Source organism: Marmota monax, unplaced genomic scaffold (assembly GCF_021218885.2).
Source record: "Marmota monax isolate L192 unplaced genomic scaffold, Marmota_monax_Labrador192_F-V1.1 WCK01_AAM20220418_F8-fsc00086, whole genome shotgun sequence".
Taxonomy (NCBI): Eukaryota; Metazoa; Chordata; class Mammalia; order Rodentia; family Sciuridae; genus Marmota; species Marmota monax.
Window position 1 is genome coordinate 6,317,423 of NW_026693086.1, and position 27,380 is coordinate 6,344,802.

Below are 27,380 nucleotides of genomic sequence, written 5' to 3' on the forward strand. Positions count from 1 at the left end.
CAGGAATGCTCTACCACTGAACCACAACCCCAGGTCTTTTTATTTTTTTATTTTGAGATATGGTCTCACTAAATTGCTGAGGCTGGCCTCAAACTTGCAATCCTCCTGCCTCAGCTTCCTAAACTGCTGGGATTACAGGCATATGCCACTGTGCCTGTCTTGTTATTTTGAGACAGAGTCTCACTAACTTGCAGAAACTGACCTCAAATTTGCAGTCCTCCTGTTTCAAACTCCCAAGTTGCTGAGATGGGGGCCTCTGTGCCCAACTCTCCAATAACACTCTGGCTTTAATTTCTTCATAAAACATATTACCCATTACTATTTTATACTGTTGTTTATATGTTTGCTCTTTATTTTCCCCCACCAGGAACATAAGCTTGATAAAAACTTGAACTTTGATATTTTTTTCTCAATATTATCTCCCCAGTGCCTTGGCTAATGTGTGGAACATAATACACCTGAACTTGACAGGTATGGCAGTTGAGAGCACAGATGTCAGTCTTTCTGGGTTCAAGTCCCTATCCTATTTTCCACCTGTGGAATTTGGGGCAAGTTACTTTAGCATCCCTTTTACCATCTGTAAAAGGCAGATGGTAACCTACTTCCTAGGGTTATTGTGAGAATTGGCTTCCTTTGTATAAAAAGGCTGATGTTCCCCATGAGTAGCCCACACCTGTAATCCCAGCCACTGGGGAGGCTGAGGCAGGAGGATCGCAAGTTCAAAGCCAGCCTCAGCAATTTAGCGAACCCTTGAGCAATTTAGTGGGACCCCATCTCAAAATAAAAACTAGGGCTGGGGATGTGGCCCAGTGGTTAAACATGCCTGGGTTCAATCCCCAGTACACCCCCCAAAAAAAGGTTGGTATTTAGTGTTTGTCATTATTTTATTTGTAAATGAATTTAAAAAAAATTTTTTTAGTTGTCAGCGGACCTTTGTTTCATTTATATGTGGTGCTGAGAATTGAACTCAAGTGTTTCACCCATGCTGGGCAAGTGCTCTACCACTGAGCCACAAACCCAGCCCTTGTGAGTAAATTTAACACATACAAATTATTGCCATCATGTACATAAAACAGGCAACAACCAAGCCCTCTGGTTGGTTTTCAATGTGTCTGGGACTCAGTTAGACAATGGGTATAGGCCCTGTACTGATGTGAACAAGACAGATGAGAACTCAAGGGAGTATTTCTAATGTTATTCAAGTGCTGAGAAGCAAACAAACACAATGTTATAGGAGACTTAATGTAGCTGAAGGGAAGAGAAGGCTTCTGGAGGTAGTGACATTACCTTGGGGCTAAAATTTGTGGGTTTTAACTAGGTGGAGGGAAATAAAGAAGCAGTGTGAGAAAGCCCAGAGTGGAGAAAGAGCCAGTAAAGAAAGTGGATGAAGTAAAGAGGGCTGGGGGCAATGGCTGGAGAATTTGGCAGGGGCTCACCATGCTGTGTGTTGTGGGTCTCAGAAAGAAATTTCATGGGAGGTAGGAAAAGACTTGAAGTAGAGTGGCTCTGTCACATTTTCCTTGGTTGTTGTACAGAGAAAACTTCAGGTCTCTGTTGACTTCCACCTCCCAAGAGACCGTTTTGTCTTCAATAGCATCTCCCCTAACCCTCTCCACCACTTTATTTTTATTTTTTAAAATATTTATTTTTTTAATTCTCGGCGGACTCATCTTTGTTTGTATGTGGTGCTGAGGCTCAAACCCGGGCCGCACGCATGCCAGGCGAGCGCGCTACCGCTTGAGCCACATCCCCAGCCCCCTCTCCACTACTTTATGATGTTATGCATCCTCATTGGCTCCAACATTATGTTACACTCTCACATGATTATTCTGTTTCACCTTTTGGCATGGAAACCCCACAGGAACTGGGAATTTGGTGGATGGAGAGACTGGCTACAGGGAGATCAATTAGGAGACTGGCAGAGACTGCCAAAGACCAAGAACACTTACTTGCCAGGAGGTTAGAAGCAGCTGTTGAATGGAAGAGCAAGAAGCTAGAAAGCTTAATTCACCAAAAAGCTTTATTTGCATAATACTTTACATAAGACAGAGGAAATATCAATTGTCCATATCAAAGTATAGGTGGGGAGGCAGAGGCCAGGGCTAAGGTTCTCACCAGCTAGTTCTTGATTATAAATCATTGAAGTGTTAGGATTTAGGGGGGCTTCCAATAAATGGATAGTCTGGAGAAACTTAAGATTTACTTAAGATTTAAAGATTTCTTTTAAGATTAAAAATTTTATTTAAGATGCTGGGCATGGTGGTGCAAACCTGTAATCCCAGAGACTTGGGAGACTGAGGAAAGAGGATTTCAAGTTTGAGGCCAGCCTCAGCAACTTAGTGGGGCCCTAAGTAACTTAGTAAGACACTGTCTCAAAATAAAAAATAAAATGCTGGCAACATAGTTCAGTTACACAGTGTCCCTGGGTTCAATCCCCAGTACCCAACAAAAGTGCTTGCTCAGCAAAAATGAAAACCTGGGTTCAATTCCCAGCACAGCAAAAAACAAAACCAAACAAAACAGGGTGGGTGTGGTGGCACAGGCCTGTAATCCCAGTAGCTAGGGAAGCTGAGGCAAGAGGATTGCAATTTCAAAGCCAGTGAGGCTCTAAGCAACTCAGTGAGACCCTGTCTCTAAATAAAATACAAAGAAGGGTAGGGGATGTGGCTCAGTGGTTAAACACCCCTCAGTTCAATCCTAGGTACAGAAAAAAAAATATATATATATATATAGAGAAAACAAAACAAAAAAGGGAGATGTCATTGACAAAGTTAGGTGACTGGATAATGTGGGGTAGAGTAAAAGGGAAGATCTACACTTCTAGTTTTTTGTTTTGTTTTTTTTGGGGGGTACCAGGAATTGAACCCAGGAGCATTTAAACACCGAGCTGTATTCCTCCTAGCCCTTTACTTTTTGAGACAGGGTCTCACTAAGTTGCTTAGGGCCTTGCTAAATTGATGAAGCTGATCTCTAATTTGCAATCCTCCTCCCTTAGCCTCTCAAGTCACTGGGATTACATGTGTGGGCCACCATGCCTCGCCATTTCTAGCTTTTCTAGTATGAGCAATCAGATAAATGATGAAGAGGTGAAGCAGAACAGGTTTTGTGTTTCAGATCATAAGTTCACATTTGGATATGTGAATCAGAGGCTCTTAGGTGGCCACCTATAGGAGGAATACAGGAGACAAAGGAGAATCCAAGTTTGATTTTTTGAATACTGAACAATTTTAATCTTTATGTGATGATTCAGTACACTGCAGAGTTTTTGACTGACTCCAGGTTACCATTACAAACCTCAATTTTCAGTATGCCCAGTGAAGTATGATTATATCAGGGAACCCAAGTTCTAAGCTGGGGATAATTCTTGGGAGTCTTTTGCTTATCAGATGGTAATAAGAATGCACAAGAATATGATAAATTATGGGAGCCTTAGAGATTAGTGTTCTTTTCTTTTGAGATGTTTTTAGACAAATTAGCAGAAATGCTTACAATGCAAGTGCTTTCTGGTTACAATGTGGCTTCCCTACCTCACCTAGATGTTTTTTAATAACCTCCCGCCATTTCTAGCTCGTGAATGAAGGGTCCATGTGAGAGTCCCAGAAACTTCATTAGTTTCAGGCTATTTACCTCTGTCCTTGAGAACACACTGGATGAGAGAAGGCAATTGAGGAAAGAATCCTTAGGCACCCCAACAATTGACGGAGGGGGTCCAAGCCAGGAAGGTAGGAGAAGCTTGGGAAAGGCCAGCTTCAGAGAAGGCAAGGGGTATGCTCTTCACAGGCCGGTCATTGCCAAGTTCTAATTCTTCCTCCTTTCTCTTTTCCCCATCTCCACTGCCACCTCCTGGCAAAAGGCTTCCATTACACTGGGTTATGTTCACAACCTCCCCATCTCCAGCCTTCAGGTATTCAGGTATTCTTACAGCCATCCTGTTAGATTAGTCTTTGTAAAGTGGATCTCTAACCTGGCCAATCCCATGCTCAACAACTTTCGGTAGTTCCTTCTCATTCTAAAAGGCCCATACCTAACCTATATGCTGGGTCTTTACCAATTTGGGTCCAAGTGACTTCCCTAACATCTTTTTTTTTTTTTTTTCAATTCTTTTAGTTGTAGATGGACACGATACCTTTATTTGTTTTTATGTGGCGCTGAGGATTGAACCAGTGACTCACATGTGCTAGGCAAGCACTTTTCCACTGAGTCAGAACCCCAACCCTTAAAAAAATTTTTTTTTAGATGTTGATGAACCTTTATTCATTTATTTATATGCAGTGCTGAGAATTGAACCCAGTTCCTCACACATGCTAGGCAAGTGCCTTACCATCAAGCCACAACCCCAGCCCTCTTAATGTCTGAGTATCCAACCCAACCTTTGGTGAGTTCTTTAATAACTCTTCTCCTGATGTAGCAGAACATTCTGCCATGATTTTTATCAAGCTCACAGCTCATCCCCAAATGAGAACAAGTAATCTTTTTTTTTTTTTTTTTGAGCTGGAGTCTTGCTATGTTGCTGGTCTCTAACTCCCAGCTCAAGCAATCTTCCTGTCTCAGCTTCCTGGGTAGCTGGGACTATAGGTGTGCACCAACACACCTTGCAAGATTAAATTCTTGAGAGCAAGGACTGTGCCATCTTCCTTCCTGTCTTTGTCAGTGCACCCAGCAGAGAGTCTGACATGAAATGGCAAAGAGGAAATACTATTCAGGAGAGTGTGCTGACCAACATTCATATGCAAGAGATGATGCAAATTCCACTGCTTTCAAGAGCCACACAGAGAGAGGTGGGAGGGGAAGGGAGGGGCAGGGGGTTAGCAATGATGGTGGAATGTGATGGACATCATTATCCAAAGTACATGTATGAAGACATAAATTGGTGTGAATATACTTTATAAACAGAGATATGAAAAATTGTGTTCTATATATGAAATAAGAATTGTGATGCATTCCGCTGTCATGTATTTAAAAAAATAAAAGCAATAAAAAAAAAGAGCCAAATTTGACAGATATGACAAATGTGTTAAGTTGCCCAGTGCAAAGGAATTGGGAATGGTGAGGTGCAAGTAAGTTGGAGACCTTATTCTCCTCCTGGAACTTCTGCTAATACTGAGAACATTTAAACACTGTGTAGTGGGCTGGGGATGTGGTTCAGTGGTTAAGTTCCCCTGTGTTCAATCCTCAGTACCAAAAAACAAACAGAGAAACAAAAAACAACACTGTGTAGGGCTTCAGATGTAGCTCAGTGGTAGAGTACATGCCTATTAGGTGCAAAGCCCTGGGTTCAATCCCCAGTACTGCAGAACACACACACAAACTATTTAAAGCATATACTGTAAGTTTAAGACTTTGAAATAGAGGTCCTAAAAACATTCTGCATTCAGAAGGTTCTTTGGGGCTTTCAAGTAATTTTACATCAGAGACTCTACCCCCATGTTATAGATTAGGAAACTGAGGTTCAGAGAAGTGAAGTGAAATGCTCAAGGTTACTAACAAGGAATTAGTAGCACAAAGCTAAGTCCAACTCACTCAGACTCTACCTGACTTCCTCTCTTGTAAGTGTAATGGGAGTAGGTCTATAAAGATGGGCTTTGCTGGCAATGTAGCTTAGAGGTAGAGTGTGCCAGAGGCCCTGGGTTCAAGCCCTAGCACCCCCTCCCCCCAAAAAAAGACGGGTATCATTCACTTTTTACTCAACTAAAACATGTGTAAAAGGAACCAACAATATCTTTTTCGCAGGGAAAGGCTAAACTGTATGAAAAGGAAGAGTAGAATTAAGTTTTTTTAGGGTTTCCTAACCTGGTCTCCCAAACCTGGTCTCCCAAGGTGGGCTTCTGGTAGTAAAATTTTGTGAGATCGTGTTTGGCTACAAGTGTTGGCTTTGGGCTCTATCGCTGTGGTTAACCTCTGAGTCTCAATTCATTTGTAAAATGGAGATCTGTTTGAAGAAATGTTGCTTTTAAAAGAGACAAAATAGCCTCACTTGAAGGTAGCTATTATTGTACTATTCCGGGGTGAGGTTACCAGATTCTCAAAGGGTTCTTAACCTAGAAAGTTTGCGAACAAATGACATAGGTGCTATGGGGAGCTATGGGTAAACTATTCTGACATTTAAGGAACAGCTGTTAAAAGAAGGCTTCCATAAAAGTTAGGAGGCCTTAGTTTCGCTAACTTGCTGTATCTCACTGGGGGATATGTTTTTTTAAAAAAGTGAGTGGAGATGACGGTGGTCGGAGTTGGAAGCCGCAATGTAGCCCCAAAAAGCTTCAGCAGCGAGTCTTAAGAAGCTCCGATGAATGCTAGCCAACGCGGAGCCTCGAGGAGACTACATCTCCCAGCTTGCTTTGCGCATCGGGCTGCGCCCTACGCTATAGAACGCGGGGCTTCTCGTTTCCCCAACCTCCAGTTACTGTCTCTCGCGAGACGACGGGCCTCGCCGGCGGTAGCGATAGCGAGCAGTGGTGGTTGTGGTGGTGGTGGCGGCCGAGACGGTGGCGGCCATTTTGGTGAGGCCTCGGGAGCGGCGGCGGCGGTTCGCTGGGAGTAGCGTCTCCCTTTTTTCCAACCCACTGCCCGCATCTCTGTGCTGTGAGAAGAGGCAGTGGAAACAAGCGGTGGCAATAGCCGCGGTCCCCAAGGGAATTTAAAGGCTGTGAAGGCAGCGGCCAAGAGGGGGCCCTCCCCCCTCCTTGGCGGGAGGGGGGGTGGTGCACACGCCCCCGAGGACGCAGGTAAGGAGAGGGAGACAAGATGGCTGACGCTCCGCAGTTCCCCCTCCCCTGACGGGTGATTGCGCGCGCATCTTTCCGCCACCGCCTCCCTCCCACCTTCCCGGGGTGCTGCGCGCGCACCTTCAGCCGGGGCCCCGGGGCCGGTGCGCGAGGCTGTCGGCGCGCGCCCATAGAGACAGACTGAGGGGGCCAGTCCGGCCAGCACTGGGCCCCAGCGCCTCTCTTCTCCTCTCCCGCCCTTCTGCGCACGCGTGCCTGAGCGAGCAAGCCCTGAGAGGACGGACCCAGGTGCGCTCCTGCCCGCCCACCAACCCAGTGCCCCCTCAGGGGCGCGCGGGAAGAGGAAGGGGGGCGTGGGACGAGTGGTCGGGGCGCGCGCCCACCATATCCAGTCATTGGACCAGGGCCTGGTGGCACGAACCCTCCCACCTCTCAGCTTTTCGCAGTCTATTGATGGGGGGGTGCTCCCTGACGGGCGTGGACGAGGGACTTTCCAGTCCTGCGACCCTTGTGTGCGTGGGTTTGGGTTCTGGCGGGAGCCCCCGGGCCGTGCGCGCTGCCGGCTCGCTCCGCCTCCAGGCGCGCACGCGCGGGCCCCTCCCCCAGTCTGGCGCGCACGTTGGGTGGGGTGGGAGTCGAGGAGGGGGCGGGGCTATCAGGGCTAGTGGCAACTTGGGCAGAGGTCAGGGGTCACGCTGGGTCAGTCTGCTGGGAGGGGTTAGGAGATGGTAATGAACACTGGGGTCAAGAGTTCAGGCTTCTTGGAGTCTGGTTAACTTGGGTCCTGGGAATCTGTTGTGGAGGAGGGACTGAATCAAAAGAGGCACCGTGGTTAAGGAATTTCCTTAAACACGGGGGGGGGGGGCAGTGACACTTCCGGGACTTTTGGGGGTTAACTCTGCTTGTTTCCGGAGCATGGTTCTTCATTGCGGGCCTTTCTCACATCCTATTGCTTCCTAAGTATCTTGCTATAGTTCTAGGGTCTGGGGAAGTGTATAAGATTCAGGATGGGTCTTAAATCCTGAGTAGATCTTGTTACCAGTATGTTTGCTTATTCACTGAGAATTCCATTCATTTTCCTGGCTTGTTCAGTTCACTGAAAAAGCAGCATCATTTTGAGCTTCTGGATGTGACAGCTAGTTTTGTTTGCTTTCATTCCATGATTGGAGCTTTTACTTTTAAGCTTTTAACTTTTTATTTTTTGCTTTGCTTCTTTCCTGTTCCTACTTCCCATCCCGTATTTTATTCCCTAAGGAATTCTGTTTTGTATGAAACATAATTTGCTTTTATTTTTCTGAATTTTCTACTACTTCAAGAACTGATTTGGGTATATTTAAAAGCCTTAAAAAGCTGGAGTAAAAATAAGCTTTTGGAGGATGTTGGCAAATGTGAATTGTTTCCTTACTGCTGCTGTTCTCCCCTTCTATTTTAGGTGTAATTACCCTCAGTACGGCAGCACCGTGGAAGTGCAGACTTTAACAGGGGGTGTGGTCTCAGCTCACACAGGTGAGGGTTCAGATACCATTTTGTGTACACATGCTAACGGGAAGAAATGTGTGAGATGGTGCAAGAAATTGCAGGTTAATACCTGTAAATTTTTGCTCTGCAGAACTATGGGGATATTTGCATGTGAATTTTCTTAAGCGTTTTTAATGATAGTGGTCCAACAACAGAGCTGGGGCTGTGGATAGAGGAAGATCTGGTCACCTTGGCTTCACCAGTTAGAGTAGCAAGTTCTCTGTGGGTTTGGCATGAGACTACCTGGATTTAATTCTGCTGGTTCCTTAATGTATGACTTTATTTAAGTCATTTGATCTGTATCCTCGTTTCCTAATTTTTGAAATAGATATAACATTGGAGCATAACTTCCATTTAGGTCAGGGATCTTTTCTCTATGGCTTTATTCTCAGTTTTCAGTGTATAGAAGGAAATAAATATTTATGTTATGAAAGGCACCTGATTCAAAAGGGAGATATGAAGATTTTAGAACACATCAAGCAGATGCTTTATAAAATATCTGACACGGAAATAGTAAATGCTTAAGAAACATAAGCTATAAGGACTGTGTTTTCCTGGCTTTTAAAAAAAGATTTTAAAAACTTTCTTACCTCTCTTTTACTCAACTTTAGGTGCTCCAGAGGCTGGTGGACCTGAGCGGAGACTGGGACGCCCTGGTGGGCCCCGGGCCCTGGAAGGTGGGTCCCGGTGGCCGGTGGCCCAGAATGAGGCCAGCTCCCAGCATGCCCTGCAGCCGGACGCCATCCCCTCGGCGTGCAGCAGTGGTGATAACGACCCAGTCATTCTTCAGGCATCCAACAAGGAGCCTGGGAGTGGGACCATGCAGAGCAGCCCCTCCTCTGCTCATCCTCAGCTCCCAGTCCTACAGACACAGGTTTGAAAGTGGAGAGGGTTCCTTTTCTGCTTCTGCTTTGTGGACTGCTGGCTTTGAGGCAGAAGAAATGTGGCAGATCCTAGCTGCCCAAGTAGCTGAGTCTGGAGAATCTTTGGTGCTCATTCAGGTGGACTGGGCTGTAGTATGTTAATCCTGTTGGATAATCACATTTTATTTGACATTAATGCAGTATTGACCTCCAAGAGGGCAGAGCTCTATACTACCTGAAAATCGTTGAGTTAGGCCAGGTGGGAAATGGAGGTTGGGCTTCATGCTTCCAAGACTGTATGCTTTACCAGTGGTTTGACCTCTTTGGGAACTAGAAAAGAGTAAAGTCTCATGTGTGGCATTTACTCTTTTCTGATACCAAAGAAGTGTGTAGGGTAGGAAAAAAGCATTACTTTTTTTTTTTTTTTTTTAATTTGTAGTTGTAGATGGACACAACACCTCCATTTTATCCATTTATTTCTTTGTGGTGCTGAGGATCGAACCCAGCGCCTCACACATGGTAGGCAGATTCACCACCACCAAGCCCCAGCCCCCAAGTGCATTACTTTTCAGACTCAATAGATCCAGGTTTGTGAACAGTAGGGTTTTTTTTTTTTTGTACTGGAGATTGAACCCAGGGGCACTTAACACAAGCCACATCCCCAGACCTTTTTTATATTTTATTTAGGGATGGTCTTGCTGAGTTGCTTATGGCCTTGCTAAGTTGGTGAGGCTGGCTTTGAAATCACAATCCCCCTGAGCCACTGGGATTACAGGCATTTGCTACCACACTCGGCCTTTTCTTCTTTTTTTTTTTTTTCCTTAACAGTAGATTTTTGAAGTGTATGGATTTGGTATTCCATTTTTTTCTTTTCTTTTTAAAATAACTTTTATTTTTTTATGTAGTGCTGAGGATTGAACCCAGTGCCTCACATAGGCAAGCACTAGGCAAGACTCTACCACTGAGCTGAACTCCAGCCCCTATATTTGGTATCTTTAGCAATTGGTAAAATGTGTCACTTAGCTGAGGTAGGAATTTGTTGTACTGTAAGGTTTGTGTGTTGGAGTGAAATTCATGAGTTCCCTGAGGATTCATATTTTAGTAGAACTTTATTTTGTATGTCTTATGCATTACTTTGTAAAGTAATATGTAGAAGTTTGAGAACACTATCCATCTCCAACCCCACATCCCCAGTGTGAAGAGTTTTTTTCTGGTGTCTCTTGATTTTAGTGGTAACTCAGACTTATTGCATAGGACTATAAAATTGCCACTACCATCTTGAGCAACTTGTTAAAATTTCATCTTAATTTTTTTTTAAACGAGATTGATAATCTTATTCCAGAATTTTGTATGAAAATGGGATAGAATAATATACTTAAAACATTTAACACGATACATTCATTTTCTTCATCATTTTTCCATTTTCTAGATGGTGTCGGACGGCATGACAGGCAGCAATCCTGTGTCCCCTGCCTCATCTAGTTCCCCAGCCTCTAGTGGGGCAGGCGGCATCTCCCCCCAGCACATAGCTCAAGATTCCTCTCTGGATGGACCTCCAGGCCCCCCAGATGGTGCCACAGTGCCCTTGGAGGGGCTCAGTTTACCACAGGCTGCTGACCTGGCTAACAGGGGCCCAAAGTGGGAGAAGAGCCATGCTGAAATCGCAGAGCAGGCCAAGCATGTATGTACTGAGAAAACTCATGAGAATTTTTAGGAGTCTTCTCTTAATTTCCATGTCCATGGTTATATGTATATTGTATATCTGTTTCTTATGGATTTAGTATGGGCTCTTTATTAATTTATATCATTTTGAGCAAATTGCTTGAGCTTGAATTTTTTTTTTTTTTTTTAATAATTTTTTTTAGTGGTAGGTAGACACAATACCTTTATTTTATTTTTATGTGGTGCTGAGAATTGAACCCAGTGCCTCACACATACTAGACAAGCACTCTACTACCACTGAGCCATAACCCCAGCTCTGGAACTTGAATTCTAAGCCATGTTTTTCTTTTTTTGTTTTTGGAGGTGGGTCCTCACTGTGTTGCTCAGGCTAGCCTTGAACTTGTGTTCCTCCTGCCTCAGCCTTCTGAATAGCTGCGATTGCAGGCATACATCATCATTCTTCTTTATTAAAATAGGGATAGGGATGGTGTGAGATTTACTGTAGAATTTTTAAAAATTTTTTTGTACTGAGGATTGAACCTAGGGGTGCTTAAACACTGAACCACATCCCCAGACCTTTTTTATATTTTATTTAGAGACAGGGTCTCACTGCCTCAGCCTCCTGAGTTGCTGAGATTACAGGAATGCACCACTGTGTCTAGCTTCTTTGTCTTTCCTTACTTCCTTTTTTTCTTTCTTTCTCTTTGGTACCAGGGATTGAACTCAGGGGCATTGAGCCTCTGAGCCACATCCCCAGCCCTATTTTGTATTTTATTTATTTATTTATTTTTAAATAATATTATTTTTTTTTTAAGAGAGGGAGAGAGAAAGAGAATTTTTAATATTTTTTTTTTTTTTTTTTTTTTAGTTTTTGGCGGATACCACATCTTTGTTTGTATGTGGTGCTGAGGATCGAACCCGGGCCGCACGCATGCCAGGCGAGCGCGCTACCACTTGAGCCACATCCCCAGCCCTATTTTGTATTTTATTAAGAGACAGGGTCTCACTGAGTTGCTTAGTGCCTCACTTTTGCTGAGGCTGGCTTTGAACTTGCGATCCTCCTGTCTCAGCCTCCCAAGTTGCTGGGATTTCTTTCTTTTCTTTTTTTCTTTCTATTTTTTTGTTTTGTTTTGTTTTGTTTTGTTTTTGAGCAGAGCTGGGATTGAGCCCAGGGTTTCACGAGTACTAGACAGGTACTCCTCCACACAACTACATCCTGGCTCTGTTACGAGGTTTAAATTAAAGAAGGAATTAGAGGGCTGGGGATGTGGCTCAAGCGGTAGCGCGCTCGCCTGGCATGCGTGCGGCCCGGGTTCGATCCTCAGCACCACATACCAACAAAGATGTTGTGTCCGCCGAAAAACTAAAAAATAAATATTAAAATTCTCTCCCTCTCTCTCTTTAAAAAAAAAAAAAAAAATATATAAAAGAAGGAATTAGACATGAAAGTGCTTTGTAAATGGTGATGCTCACTGGTTTGTACTTATTATTTCTGTGGTCCCTGGGAACTTGTTAGAGAAATAGGTTTTTTTCCTTTTTTTTTTTTTTAATATTTACTTATTTTTTAGTTGTAGTTGCGCAGAATTCCTTTATTTATAGGCAGTGCTGAAGATCGAACCCAGGGCCTCGCACATGCTAGGCAAGCGCTCTACCACTGAGCCACAACCCCCAGCCCTGTCTTGGATTTTTTAAGCCACCGCTATTAAAACATTTCAGAGGGTTTTAATGTTTATCTTACTACAAATTTAATCAATGTAGAAATTTTAGTAATGATGACTATCTCATTGTATTTCTGTTATACCTAATCACTGTTAATCTTTTTATGTATAGCTTTTAAAAGTATTTTCACATAAAACTGTGCTTTTACCTTTTTTTTTTTTTTTTTTTTGGGTGGTGGTATGGATTAAACCCAGGGGCCTTGTATGTGCTAGTCAAGTGCTACCACTGAGCTACATCTCCAGCCCCCAGAATGATTTTAAATACAGAAAGATGATTGTGTAAATTGGGTTATGTACCATATTTATAATCTTAATACAGCTTGAACATATCCTGAGGAAATAGAATTCTACAGTAATAAAGAGCCCCTTTTATCTAGAGTTAAGAAGTAAGCAGCCAGGCATGGTTTTATAGCCTGTAATCCCAGCTACTCAAGAGGCAGAAGTGGGAGGATTTCAAATTTGAGGCTGGCTTTGGCAATTTCAACTCAGAAAAGTAAAGGCTGGGGTGTGGGTATAACTCAGTCGTCCCTGGGTTAAATTTACAGTACAAAAAAAGAAAAAAAATGAAAGAGAGAAGGACATATACTCCCTGCTTGAAAAAACATATGTTTTTTCAAATTTCACCTGTATCCACAGGATATGGAAATTGTGCGAAAGAATGGAAATCGCATGAAATGTTGTCTGTAATCCTTAGAACTGTTTTTTTGGTTCCCAACTTTTACTATCTGGTTTTATGATTTCATTCAAATCATTTAATCTCTCTGATCTTTGTTTCTCCTCATCTGAAGATTGGCATAGGACACAATATAAGCATGGCATACTCGGCCCAATCAGTGCTCAGGAATTCAGTTATTGTAATGAGATGGCCTGTATATCTCTAGGAGTTGTTGACCTAACTCTCCCTCATTAGGAAGCTGAAATTGAGACTCGGATTGCTGAGCTGCGGAAAGAGGGTTTCTGGTCACTGAAGAGGTTGCCTAAGGTGCCAGAGCCCCCTCGGCCCAAGGGCCACTGGGACTACCTGTGTGAGGAGATGCAGTGGCTCTCTGCCGACTTTGCTCAGGAGCGCCGATGGAAACGGGGTGTGGCCCGTAAGGTATGTTCTCAGTTGGGTGTACCTTCCATTCAGGTATGCTTTCCCTTAATGCGTAGCTTAGTTGGAAGAGAGCCAAACAGAATGGTGTAGACATTTTTTTGATGCTTATAGAATTAAGAGGCAAACCTAACATCCTGTATTTCTTGGCCTTTGCTTTTGGTTGGATGGATATGGAGGTCTGGCTTTGAGTGTTTTCACTCTGGGTCTTTATTCTTAGGTGGTGCGCATGGTGATCCGACACCACGAGGAGCAGCGGCAGAAAGAGGAACGGGCTCGGAGGGAAGAACAGGCGAAGTTGCGCCGAATTGCTTCCACTATGGCCAAGGATGTCAGACAGTTCTGGAGTAATGTGGAAAAGGTAAGTGATGGGAATTGGAAAAAGGAAATGGTCCTAGATCATGTTGGAGGATGGTAAGATAGTAGGAATGATGAAAACTTTCCTTGACAGAATGAATATTATAATTTCAAGGAACTGTAATGACATTTCACTTGTGCATTGGGCCTTTTTAGCATTTAGTGCTGTGAGAAAGAAGGAAATATGGTGGCAAGATAAGGGCCATGCCTTTGGGGATTATTAACAGGACTCCTTGGCTCATTTGTTCTTTGAAAGGCTTGTAGTATGCTTTTACTTTCCTCTTCCTTTTTTTTTTTAATGTGAGTTCTAGCTAAGTTGCTGAGGCTGGCCTTAGCCTTGAACTTTGGATCCTCCAGCCTCAATCTCCTGAGTGCATTGGAATTACAGGCATGCACCACCACACATGACTAACATGCTTTTTCTAAAACACATTTATGTCATATACGTGTTTATTTTTCTTGAATGCCATCAAAATTCCCATTGCCTGTGTGTTAAGTTGTAAATGGTTTCTCAAGTTCTGTCCTCCCTCAGTATCTGTAGGGGATTAGTTCAAGGAATCTCTGCAGGTACCAAAACCTGGGAATGCTCAAGTCCAATATGTAAAAGGCCACAGTATTTGCATATAACCTACCCACATCTTCCCATGTCCTTTAAAAAATATTTTTAGGGCTGAAGTTGTAGCTCACGGGTAGAGCGCTTGCCTAGCACATGCAAGGTCCTGGGTTTGATCCTCAGCACCATATAAAGATAAATATAGTGTTGTGTTCAACTACAATTAAAAAATAAATATTTAAAAATATATCTTTAGATTATTAGTATGACACAAATGCTAGGTAAATATTTATTAAAATATTAATAAATGCTTCATAAATAAAATAGTCTTTATAATGTATTCATAAATGCTACATAAGTCATGGTGACAATGTTTTGTTTAGAGAGTAACTATGAAGAAATACATACAAATTCAGAATTTAGTACATGCCCAGTTTTGTAGAGATGACATCTCAGTATGTTGCACAGGGTGGTCTTGAACTTAATGGGTTCATATGATTCTTTTATCTCAGCCACCCAGGAGCTGGGATTATAGGCATGTGCCATCATGTCTGACTGCAGTGCACTCTACCACTGAGCTACATCCCCAGTCCTTTATTTTTTTATTTTGAGACAGGTTTCTCTAAGTTGCTGAAGTTAGCCTGGACGTTGTAATCCTTCCAAGTAGATAGGATTACAATCATGCAACACCATGCCTGACTTGCTTTTTGCCTTTTTTTTTTTTAAGCTGGGGAATTGAAGTTAAGGTCTTGGTCTTGTGCATGCTAAGTTCTTGCTCTGCCTCTGCCACCGAATTATACTTGCAGTGCTTTTTTTTTTAATCTTTTTTCATCTTAGGTTGATACATCTTTCTGACCATTTTACACAAGATCTTTTTGCTGCTGGGAAGACTTTTCTCATTTGTATTTAGGAAACACCCACCTTTTTTTTTTTTTTCCTATTCTATTCTGGGGATTGAACACAGGGCTTTGTGCACTGAGCTACCACAGTGCCACATGTTTTAAGATATAGCTCCAGATTCATCTGTAAATCATCCTGAGCTGGTGAAGTCTAAATTCTTCTATTCCTTCTATTCCTTTTATGCTTTCCTCAGAAGTATGCTATTAAATCATGAGATCCTTCAGATTATTTAAGGGTTTTTCTTCTTTTTGTTTTTTTTTGTGGCTTTGAGGGTCAAACACAGGGCTTTGTGCATTGTAGGCAAGTACTCTACTATTGAGTTATACATCTCAAACCTCCTAAAAACTATTTAGCTCTTCTTGAGTGGTCAGTCCAAGGTCTAGGATAGAGGAGGCCTTCCTAAAGTTAGACAAAAGAGTATATACATGGTTATTTTGGTGAGCAGTCCCTTTCATGATGGTGGCAGGTGGTGCAATTCAAGCAGCAGTCCCGGCTTGAGGAAAAGCGCAAAAAAGCCTTGGACCTCCATCTGGACTTCATTGTGGGGCAAACTGAAAAGTACTCAGACCTTCTGTCTCAGAGCCTCAACCAACCACTAGCCTCCAGCAAAGCTGGCTCTTCCCCTTGCCTTGGCTCTTCCTCAGCTGCTTCCAGTCCTCCACCTGCTGCTTCCCGGCTGGATGATGAAGGTGTGTATTCTCTTTGGCCCTGTTACTCTTCCCCTCATACCCTTTCCAGAGCTGAAAAACCCACCCTGTGGCTTGCAGGGCCCGTGGACTTTGTGACCTTGTTCTCCTGCTATAGATGGGGACTTCCAGCCCCAAGAGGAGGAGGAGGAAGATGATGAGGAAACCATTGAGGTTGAAGAACAACAGGAAGGCAATGATGCAGAGACCCAGAGGCGTGAGATTGAGCTGCTTCGACGTGAGGGAGAACTGCCCCTGGAAGAGCTGCTCCGTTCTCTCCCCCCTCAACTGTTGGGAGGGCCTTCTAGCCCCTTTCAAACCCCTTCCTCTCATGATAGTGACACACGAGATGGGCCTGAAGAAAGTGTTGAAGAAGAACCTTCTCAGGTGTTGGAGGTATGGGAACGGGAGTTGGAGGGGAGGGTTCAGAGTAGAAGCACTGGGAGAATTTCAGATTTGAGTTCTGGGCTATGATGTTGGATGTATTTTTGAGAGTTCTCCCTGGTTAAGGACAGTTGAGTTCTAATTTAGGAGTGGCTAGGAAAGAATCTGGGTTTTAGCCTGCAGTTAGCAGTTTCTGTTATAGTGAAAAGAGTTTACTTACTGTACTCTAAATTGCAGTGTGGTCTTATTTTGGCTATTCCTTGTCACTTCTGTGAAATGACCATAATACTCCTTGTATTAGTTTGTAAGTTGAGTGTTGGGATGGTCACCTTGAAGTCTTCTCTTGGACCTGTGTGCTGTGTATATCCATACGTCCATTTGTTGGGGACTGTTATTTCCTAGCACTTTCACAGATCCTGCCCCAGCAGTGGGGACAGGATTTGGTAGCTGGTGCTGAGAGAAAACCCTTGATTGCGTCCTTGCCCCTGGTACTGTAGCAGTGGCAGGTGTTACTCATTGGAACAGAGATCATTTTGTGATGTCTTACTCAACATTGTACCTTCCTCTTGCTCTTCTAACCTCTGGCCCTCCTTTTCATCCATTTAGGTGAAGCCCCCACCTTCCTCTGTCACACAGCGCAACAAACAACCTTGGCATCCAGATGAAGATGATGAAGAGTTTACTGCCAATGAAGATGAAGGTCAGCCCTATTCTCTTAATCCTCTTGCCCCTTACCCCTTGAATAATGTTTGGACCTAACCTTTCAGGCTTTTTCATTTCTTCTCTTGAACTGTCTTGTGACTCTTTCCTGATCCTGCTTCATTCTGTCTCCTAGCGGAGGATGAAGAGGATACTATAGCAGCTGAGGAGCAGTTGGAAGGGGATGTGGATCATGCCATGGAGCTGAGCGAGTTGGCTCGAGAAGGTGATAGTCCCCTGATATTTTACTGAGCATCCACTTGATGCACAGTGTCTAGAACAGAGCAATGAATAAGATACTTTTTTAAAAAAATTTTTAGTTGTCATTGAACCTTTATATTATTTACTTATATATGGTGCTGAGAATTGAACCCAGTGCCTTGCACATGCTAGACAGGCGCTCTACCACTGAGTCACCACTCTAGCCCCCCTAAAATATTTTTTATTTCTCTGGTGTAACTCTGGGTCTAATGGTAAAGGTAGAATTATAAAGGAAAAACAAAGTAGAAAGTGCTGAATACTCATAGTGGAAATTTGAAGGTTGATATTGGAGTTTAGTGCAGGGAAGAGCTGCTTTAAGAGGATATTGGTGGGGGTGGGTTATAGCTCAGTGGTAGTGCACTTGTCTGGCATGTGTGAGGCACTGGGTTTGATCCTCAGCACCGTATAATAAAGGATATTGGCAATATTTGACCTGAATCTTGAAAGGAAGTTTACCAGATTGATAATATACTTTTCAGAAGAAGGCAGCACCACCATGGTTGTATCCCAGGTTGGACTTGGCTTTGGTAGCCGGTACTGAAAGTACACTCTTGTCTTCCTTTAGACTTGGGCCTAGTAATGTTTATAGAGATCTAGATAAAATGAACTGATAACACTTAAACCCTTTCTCCCTCCCTTCAAAGCAACCAGGAACATACCCTTTATTTTATCACCAGGTGAGCTATCTATGGAGGAACTGTTGCAGCAGTATGCAGGAGCCTATGCCTCTGATGCCTCTGCTGCAGGCTCTGGGAGTAGTGAAGAAGAAGATGAAGATGAGGATGTTGAGGCTAACAGCTCTGATTGTGAACTAGAGGGTCCCACAGAAGCTGAAGAAGCTCCTCAAGAGGATAGTAGCAGTCAGTCAGGTAAAGGTGTGGTCATAAGGCAGGAACTGGGGAGGGCAGGTGTTGGAGGAACACTAAACCTTGGTCTTTTGATTTAGACTCTGCTGAGGAGCGGAGTGAGGATGAGGAACATGAGCATTCAGAGGAAGAAGAGACAGGTGGGAGTTCAGAATCGGAGGAATCTGAATCTGATGAGTCTGAAGATGCTGGATCACAAAGCCAAGCAGATCAAGAAGAGGAGGAAGATGATGATTTTGGGGTTGAGTACTTGCTTGCCCGTGATGAAGAGCAGAGTGAGGCAGATGGAGGCAGTGGGCCTCCTACCCCGGGGCCCACTACCACTCTGGGCCCTAAGAAAGAAATTACTGACATTGCTGCAGCAGCTGAAAGTCTACAGCCCAAGGGTTACACCTTGGCCACTACCCAGGTATCCCCAGGCCCATGTTCTGCTTTCTCATATCTTGACTATGGTTTTCCAGTGACAGATTCCTCACTTCAACTATGGTGATTCTTTTTTATTTCCTCTCCCTGTAAGGTAAAGACACCTATCCCCCTGCTCCTACGGGGCCAACTCCGGGAGTACCAACACATTGGGCTTGACTGGTTGGTTACTATGTATGAGAAGAAGCTTAATGGCATTCTTGCAGATGAGATGGGACTGGGGAAGACAATCCAGACCATCTCCTTGCTTGCCCACTTGGCCTGTGAAAAAGGTAAGTAGCAGGGAGGTCCCTTTCTGGGCCCTCTTGGCCAACTCAGTGTGAGTTTATTTGGTGGTGACTTGACCTGCAGGAGAGTGAAGTACTTAATTTGACTCTGGTTAATAACCCTGTAGGGAGAACAGTGTGGGTTCTAGAATTCTTAGGAAGGGCTATTAGGAAAGGGTGGTCAGGGTTATATCTTAGGAACCAGAACTGCAAAGCTTACTTATCCTTACTATGTATTAATTCTTTTTCTAAACAGGTAACTGGGGTCCCCACTTAATCATTGTTCCTACCAGCGTGATGTTGAACTGGGAGATGGAGTTGAAACGTTGGTGCCCCAGCTTTAAAATCCTTACTTACTATGGAGCCCAGAAAGAGAGGAAGCTTAAGCGGCAGGTTCGATCATCCATGTGGTTACTTTCTTATATTGATGCTTTCTTCAGTTTTGGCCTTTTCCTCAGATAAAGTCCCTCTCTCCTCTTCCTATTATTCCATCCTCTTCCAACCTGACTTCTATCCCTTGAGGACCTTAACTTGTCTTCCCTTTGTCCTCTTTGTTTTATTTTGATTTCACACACTATTACTTTCTCTCTTTGGTCCCTCAGGGCTGGACCAAGCCCAATGCCTTCCATGTGTGTATCACATCTTACAAGCTGGTGCTGCAGGACCACCAGGCCTTCCGCCGCAAGAACTGGCGCTATCTCATTCTGGATGAAGCTCAAAATATCAAGAACTTCAAGTCCCAACGCTGGCAGTCATTGCTGAACTTTAATAGGTACCGATTGAGATGGGCAGTTGTGAGAGGATTGGCTTTACCTGAAGGATGAACTACTGGGTTGAGGAGTATATTAAGGATACTTAGAAGGTTGGAACCTTGCTGACCATTCTTCTGATTCCCTTTGTCTCTTTGCAGCCAGAGGCGCTTGCTCCTTACAGGAACTCCCTTGCAGAATAGTCTCATGGAGCTGTGGTCCTTGATGCACTTTTTGATGCCCCATGTCTTCCAGTCTCATCGTGAATTCAAGGAATGGTTCTCTAACCCCCTAACTGGCATGATTGAGGGCAGCCAAGAGTATAATGAAGGATTAGTCAAACGCCTCCACAAGGTAGAGCCTGTAGTAGTTTGTCAAGGGTATTGGTGAAGAGCTAAGGACAATAACCAGAAAACCGTGGTGGGGAGAGGGAAATCTGCACTAGGCTGAACTTACTTGTCAAGCAGTAATATGCTAGTGACTCACCCATTGTTAAATAGAGTGACTTCACTTGAGTCATCATTCTACTTGTTTTGAGTGGAGATGTTTTTGTCCTTACTTTGTTTGAATGAAATGATACTGTTGGGGCTGGGGTTGTGGCTCAGTGGTAATGCGCTTGCCTAGCATGGGTGAGCCACTGGGTTCATTCTCAGCACCACATACAAATAGATTAAAAAAAGGTCCATCAACAACTAAAAAAATATATTAAAAAAAAAAAAGAAAGAAATGATACTATTAATCAGGCCCCTGATTGGATTTCTCTTCACTGGGTTTCCTCAACTTTGTGTTTTGGGTGTGTGTTCTTTCATTCTCATTATTTATTCATTCATGTTTTCTTTCTTGGTCTGTTGTCTGTGGTTCCTCCTCTTTTTCCCACCTTTTGAACAATGTCTTTCAACATTCTGGTCCTTAATTTTCTTTTCAGTCTGTGTATCTCATATGTATTACCATTCCCAAGGCTATGTGATAATAATTCTTCAATTACAACACCTTGAGTTTCTAGATCTCTTGACCTAAATTTTAATTTCTATCTTTAATTAAAAGTTCCTCTTTGTGGGGGAGAGTGTTTTGGTGCTGGGAGATAAACTGAGGGTCTTGTGAAAGAGGCAGATACTCTGTCACTGAGCTACATCTACAACCAGAAAGTTTCTCTTGAATTCACTCTTTTCTCAGCCAAATATCTGTGGCCTTTACATCCTGTTATTTCTTAGCCAAATATTGCTAATAATTTCTTTTTCTTTTTTTTTTTAAATATTTATGTTTTAGGGCTGGGATTGTGGCTCAGCGGTAGAGTGCTCGTCTAGCATGTGTGAGGCCCTGGGTTCGGTCCTCAGCATCACATAAAAATAAATAAACAAAATAAAGGTATTGTGTCCAACTACTTCTAAAACATAAATATCTAAAAAAATAAATAAATAAATACTTTTTAGTTTTAGGTGGACACAATATCTTTATTTTATTTTTTTGTGGGGCTGAGGATCGAATCCAGTGTCTCATGCATGCCAGGCGAGCACGCTACCACTTGAGCCACATCCCCAGCCTCAAATAATTTCTTGGTCAGTTACATTGTTTTATAAAACCAAGCTAGAAATCAGAAAATCTTCCTTAACTACTACACTTCATTTCCCTTTCTTCCTTTACTTCTCCATGTCACTAGAGATATGGAAGATTGTGTTCTCTATGAACTTTTTTATATACTGAGATTAAAGATTTGTTTTTTCTCTTCTGCTTTAGTTTTGGTGCTGAGGTTTGAACTTGGTGCCTCATGCATGCTAAGTACAGACTCTGCCAATGAGCTACACTCCCAGCCCCAAAGCCACAATATTTATTCTCAGTTTCACTCCTTGAAATGTAGTTTGAGTCATCTCTTGTGTAGGGTTGGTTTGTTCTCACTGCTTCCTCATGTATCTTTGTTTTGGTATGGTTATCTTTGTCTCCTTCAGTGGATAATGAGTTTCTTGAGAAGAGGGCTTACTTCTAATTTATTCTTATCTGATTGGTATCTGGCATATTGCATGACTCCATGATAGTTAGCTGGTTAAGTCAGCACTCACCTGGCATGGGGCCAAGACCCAGCTAGAGGGGCTAGGCTGGAGCTTAGTACCCACTGTCTCCTGTCAGCCTCCTGCTTATTTGCTTTAGGTTTTACGACCTTTCTTGCTGCGCCGAGTTAAGGTGGATGTCGAGAAGCAGATGCCCAAAAAGTATGAGCATGTTATCCGCTGCCGACTCTCCAAGCGTCAGCGATGTCTTTATGATGACTTCATGGCACAGACCACGTAAGGGAGGACTGAGGGTGAGCCCTGGGACCCTGGATTGGAGTGCAGATGGCTGTCAGAATGTCCCATTTATTTTTCTTCTCTCCAGAACTAAGGAGACACTAGCCACAGGCCATTTCATGAGCGTCATCAACATTTTGATGCAGCTGCGAAAAGTCTGCAATCATCCAAATCTATTTGACCCTCGACCTGTTACCTCTCCCTTCATCACCCCAGGTATCTGCTTCAGCACCGCCTCTCTGGTGCTAAGGGCCACTGATGTCCACCCGCTCCAGGTAAGTAGTTGCCCCCAAGGTGGTTGGCCCTTACCTCAGTCTCAGACCTCTTTTCTTTGGAGTCTGACCTTTGTATCCTTACTTATTCCTTCATTACCCTCACTTCATTGTTTTCTAGCCATGTGACTTTTGGCAAATTTATTAACCTCTGTGTCTGGGGTTTTTTTTACCTTTCAAAACAGAGATTGTAAGGCCTACTATGTTGCAGTGTGTTTGAGAATTGAATTAATATTTTTGGAAGTGCCAGGACCTGTAGTACTGGCATACTTATAGATGTTTTGTAGATGTTTTATTTTTCGTACTCCTTTCCACTTTTTAACACATTCCCTCCTCCCAATTTTTTTTGTTGCTGTGATGAAATACATTTAATAGAATTTACTGTGTTTTCCATTTTAAGTAATATGTTTCAGTGGCATTCAGTACATTTACATTGTTGTGCAGTTATCACCACCATTCATTTCTTTGATTTTCCCAAATTAAAATACTCCATACTTGTTAAGCAATTACAGTCCCTTTCCTCTTCCCAGCCTCTGGCATCCAACATTCTATTCTCTGTTTCTATGAATTTGACTAGTCAGGGTGTTTGGGAATTATAAAGTACTCATTCTTGGCAGCTTGTTTACTTGGCATGACATCTTCAAGGTTCATCCATGTTGTAACGTGTAAAATTTTTCTTTAAAGAATACATAATATTCCGTTGTGTGACTATACTACATGTTTATCTGTTTATTTCTTAATGAACACTTGGATTGTTTGAACCTTTTGACTTGTGAATAATGCTGTTATGATTATAGGTGCACACGTCCCTGCTTTCAGTTTTTTGAGAACATATGACCAAAAGTAGAATTACTATATCATATGGTGATTCTATTTCTGATTTTTAAAAAATTTTATTTATTTATTTATTGAGGAATTCCCTTACTGTTTTTTTATAGCAACTGGACATTTTACATTCCCACCAGTGGTGTACAAGAGTTCTGTGGCGCATGCCTGTAATCCCAGTGGCTTGGGAGGCTGAGGCAAGAGGACCACAAGTTCAAAGCCGGCCTCAGCAATTTAGTGAGGCTCTTAGCAACTCAGCAAGACCCTGTTTCAAACAGCAACAACAACAACAAAAAACAAACTGATGGAGATGTGGCTCAGTGGTTAAGTATCTCTGGGTTCAATTCCTGCAATTAAAAAAAAAGAGTTCTAATTTATGGACACAATACCTCATTTCACTTATTTTTTTTTTTTTAACAAATACCTTTATTTTGTTGATTTTACTTTTTTCATGTGGTGCTGAGGATTGAACCCAGTGCCTCACACATGTGAGGCAAGCACTCTACCGTTGAGCCACAATACCAGCCCCATTTCACTTATTTTTAATGTGGTGCTGAGGATCGAATCCAGTGTCTCACACATGCTGGGCAAGCACTCTTCAATTGAGCTACAATCCCAGCCCCAAAGGATATTTTTTGATAATGACTATGTTAGTGTGCGTGAAATAGTATTTCACTGTGGTTTTTATTAACATTTCCTTAATGATTATTGGTGTTCAGTATCTTCTTGTGTTTATTGGCCATTTATATGTCGTCTTTGGAGAAATGTCTGTTCAGGACCGTTACTGATTGTTTTCAAACCAGGTTATTTGTTTTGTTGTTGTTGTTAAGTTATTATTCTTTGTGTTCTTTGGAAAATGACTCAATTGGGGTCTATGATTTGCAGATATCATTCCAGTCCATGGGTTGCTATTTCATTCTGTTGATGCCATCTACCAACGCACAAAAGTTTTACATTTTGATATAGCCTATCAGTTTATTCTTTTGTTGCATGTGCTTTTGATGTCTTTTCCAAGAAATCATGGCCAAATTGGTCCCTTTGACACCATGTTTTGTGTTCCTTTTTGTGGCAGCGGATAGATATGGGTCGGTTTGACCTTATTGGCCTGGAGGGTCGTGTTTCTCGATATGAAGCTGATACATTTCTGCCCCGGCACCGCCTCTCTCGCCGAATACTGCTAGAGGTGGCCACTGCTCCTGACCCTCCTCCCCGGCCCAAGCCAGTCAAGATGAAGGTCAACAGGTACCAGGACTAAGGAATAAGGGGATGGGTTCTTAGAAAAAGTGACTACAGCTGGCTGGAGGGGTTTGGGATAGAAAAGAAGTGTTGGAGACTAGGCTAGAATGTTTATATGGGAAAAGAATAAAGTATTATGGAGGGATTGGGGAAGAAAGTAACTAGAAGAGGGTTCTGGGAGTGGTTCCTATGTTTGTCACTGATATTTTTGTTTGCCCTCTGTCTTTGCTTGCTGCTTTCTGATCATTTTGGATCTCTTTCCCTTGTTCTTCTTTGGGTCTCTTTTTCTTTCCCCTCTTTGCTCTTATAATCTTTCTGCCTCATCTTTCTTCCTTTCTTTTGCTATTTCTTTTTCCCCCTTCTACCCACCCCCTTGATTTTTCCTCATAGGATGCTGCAGCCAGTGCCCAAGCAAGAAGGCCGCACGGTGGTGGTGGTGAACAGCCCACGGACGCCCCTTGGCCCTGTACCAGTCCGACCCCCTCCAGGCCCTGAGTTCTCAGCCCAGCCTCCCCCTGGCCCAACCCCCCCAGTACTGCCAGCACCACTGATGATGTCAGCCTCGCCTGCTGGACCCCCGCTTGTTCCTGCATCCCGACCCCCTGGACCTGTTCTTTTGCCTCCCCTGCAGCCAAACACTGGTCCTCTCCCCCAGGGTGAGTTGAAAGGGAGCCAAGGGTTATGAGTGGAATGGTACTTCAGGAAGATTGTTCTGACGAGGGAAGAAGTAATGCAATGAGTTTGAGGACCTGGTTGGGAAGAAGTGGGTGTGGTATTTCATAGGCTAAAAGGGGAAGTATGGAGGCTTCTGGGACCAGGCTAAGGCTTTAGCCAGGATGTTTCTGACAGGTATTTGGTTTGTATCTACAGTTTTGCCATCCCCCTTGGGAGTCCTGAGTGGGACCTCACGGCCTCCCACGCCAACCCTGTCCCTGAAGCCGGCCCCACCTGCCCCAGTTCGTCTGAGCCCCGTCCCACCCCCAGGCTCCTCCAGCCTGTTGAAGCCCCTTACAGTGCCGCCAGGCTATACCTTCTCTCCTGCTGCTGCAACAACCACCTCTACCACTACGGTGACTGCTACCACCACATCAGTGCCAGCTCCAAATCCTGCACCACAGCGCCTGATCCTGTCTCCTGATATGCAGGCCCGTCTGCCCTGTAAGTTCCTAGGACTCTGGTGGTGAGGGACTTGAGATGGGAGGAAGATTTATATTTGAGGGAATGAGAGAATAAAAGATATGTTAGGTGTTTTGTCAGACACTGGTAAATCATGAGTAAGACTCCTTAAGGAGTTTACAGTCTGGTCGGGGAGGTGACCATGGGTAGGTAAATAGTGATAAGCCTACCAATAAAGTTTTGTGGGGCTAGCAATATAGTTCATTGATAGTCTTGATTAGTGTGCCTAAGGCACAAGGCCCTTTTATCCACAGTACTGCAAAACAAAATACAAAAGCAACAAAAACTGAGGGTAAAAGGACATGATCAATTCAGTCTTGATAGTGTGCCATTAGAGAATATAAAGAAAATTGTTAACCAAATAAGTCGGATTGGAAGAATCAGTACCTCAAAAACCAAAAGGCTGTAAGTGGGGGCTTCGGTTGTTTGGACATGGTAAATTGTGGAGAAATTAGAGACTTATTTGTGTATGTGCTTCAGGGGGTTCTGAGAAATGATGTTGAACAATGTGAACCCTGTGAACAATATGACCTTCTCTATTTGTAGCAGGTGAAGTTGTCAGCATTGGGCAGTTGGCTTCACTGGCACAACGTCCAGTGGCAAGTGCTGGGGGAAGCAAACCTCTCACCTTCCAAATCCAGGGCAACAAGCTCACTTTGACTGGTGCCCAGGTGCGCCAGCTTGCTGTGGGGCAGCCCCGCCCGCTGCAAAGTAGGTAAAACCCACCCCCTGTCCTGCCCTTTTCCTTCTCTTCTCTGTCCCTTGTTTTTGTGGCTCTTTTTAGATGTCAGCCTTTATGTTTCTTTTTCTAGCTTTTAGTTGGTGGGGCCAAGGGGAATGGTTGGAAAAGGGGTCTTTTGATTAAAAATAGGAAAAAGGTCCTTCTAAAGACATAATTCCCTGTTTTTTCCCTTTCTTGCTCTTGCCTCGGCCCTCCTGATAGCTGCTTCTCTCTCTTTCTCTTTTCCCTTAACCCAGGGAATGTGGTGCACTTGGTGTCAGCAGGGGGGCAGCACCACCTCATCAGCCAGCCTGCCCATGTGGCCCTCATCCAGGCCGTGGCCCCGACCCCTGGCCCCACCCCTGTCTCTGTGCTGCCTTCTTCGACCCCCAGCACCACCCCTGCCCCCACTGGCCTCAGCCTTCCGCTTGCTGCTAACCAGGGTGAGGCTCCTGGCCTTCTTACTTAGCCCTTGCTGGCCTTGGTCCTTCCAGACGTGTCCTGGGCTATTGTCTGTCCAGCCTTCCCTTGTTGTTTTCCCTTGCCAGCATCTTCAGTATCTGTCTGCCACCCTCTCCTGCCCCTATTGGGGACTTCTTCCATCCTTTGGGTCTCTTGTTTTTTTTCTACCTTCCTCTCAATGTAGCTTCCTCTTGCAGTGCCACCATCCATGGTGAATAACACAGGCGTGGTGAAGATCGTAGTGAGACAAGCCCCTAGGGATGGACTGACTCCTGTTCCACCACTGGCACCAGCACCCAGGCCTTCGAGTTCTGGGCTTCAAGCTGCATTGACTCCACGCCCTACATTAAGCCCTGGTCGGCTATCCACACCAACCCTGGGTACTGCCCGGGCCCCCATACCTGCGCCCACTCTGGTGAGGCCCCTTCTCAAGCTGGTCCACAGTCCTTCGCCTGATGTCAGTGGTGAGTCCAGATTACTGATGCTAGGAATAGAGATTGAAGGTTTCTTGGTCACAACAGAGCTCCTTGTTATCAGCATGCTATCTTAATTTGCACTGGGCTCCAGAGTGGGCTGCCCAAGCCCTAACTTAATTCCAAGATAAATTTATTGCCTTTTGAAGGAGAGGAAATAAAGTTGTCCTGTTCTTTTAACTTTTGGTGTTATGTTGTGGGAGTGGTGGCCTTCTG

General features: G+C 43.8%; 1 protein-coding gene and 1 non-coding gene across 4 annotated transcripts in view; both read left to right on the top strand.

Moving 5' to 3' along the window:
* The first annotated feature begins 6,421 nt into the window (after window positions 1–6,421).
* Window positions 6,422–27,380, top strand: part of Srcap (Snf2 related CREBBP activator protein) — a 34,538-nt gene continuing 13,579 nt past the window's right edge. Inside the window, exons 1-24 of one of the 3 annotated variants that reach the window (XM_046454442.2) lie at window positions 6,422–6,722; window positions 8,155–8,228; window positions 8,852–9,114; window positions 10,533–10,784; window positions 13,394–13,579; window positions 13,797–13,937; window positions 15,853–16,075; window positions 16,191–16,468; window positions 17,063–17,156; window positions 17,292–17,381; window positions 18,094–18,285; window positions 18,363–18,691; window positions 18,800–18,977; window positions 19,228–19,364; window positions 19,574–19,743; window positions 19,882–20,074; window positions 21,863–21,999; window positions 22,088–22,274; window positions 24,169–24,338; window positions 24,723–24,988; window positions 25,203–25,490; window positions 26,055–26,219; window positions 26,487–26,672; window positions 26,889–27,155. In XM_046454442.2, the coding sequence (XP_046310398.1) occupies window positions 9,061–9,114; window positions 10,533–10,784; window positions 13,394–13,579; window positions 13,797–13,937; window positions 15,853–16,075; window positions 16,191–16,468; window positions 17,063–17,156; window positions 17,292–17,381; window positions 18,094–18,285; window positions 18,363–18,691; window positions 18,800–18,977; window positions 19,228–19,364; window positions 19,574–19,743; window positions 19,882–20,074; window positions 21,863–21,999; window positions 22,088–22,274; window positions 24,169–24,338; window positions 24,723–24,988; window positions 25,203–25,490; window positions 26,055–26,219; window positions 26,487–26,672; window positions 26,889–27,155 (4,183 nt within the window). In that variant the 5' untranslated portion in view covers window positions 6,422–6,722; window positions 8,155–8,228; window positions 8,852–9,060. Of the gene's footprint in view, window positions 6,723–6,832; window positions 7,011–8,154; window positions 8,229–8,851; window positions 9,115–10,532; window positions 10,785–13,393; window positions 13,580–13,796; window positions 13,938–15,852; window positions 16,076–16,190; window positions 16,469–17,062; window positions 17,157–17,291; window positions 17,382–18,093; window positions 18,286–18,362; window positions 18,692–18,799; window positions 18,978–19,227; window positions 19,365–19,573; window positions 19,744–19,881; window positions 20,075–21,862; window positions 22,000–22,087; window positions 22,275–24,168; window positions 24,339–24,722; window positions 24,989–25,202; window positions 25,491–26,054; window positions 26,220–26,486; window positions 26,673–26,888; window positions 27,156–27,380 lie in introns of those variants that run through there. The other 2 variants (XM_046454443.2, XM_046454444.2) reach the window with 2 other exon arrangements.
* LOC124099582 (small nucleolar RNA SNORA30/SNORA37 family) lies at window positions 16,855–16,983 on the top strand. The gene has a single exon (XR_006853997.1). It is a non-coding gene; the product is annotated as a small nucleolar RNA SNORA30/SNORA37 family (small nucleolar RNA).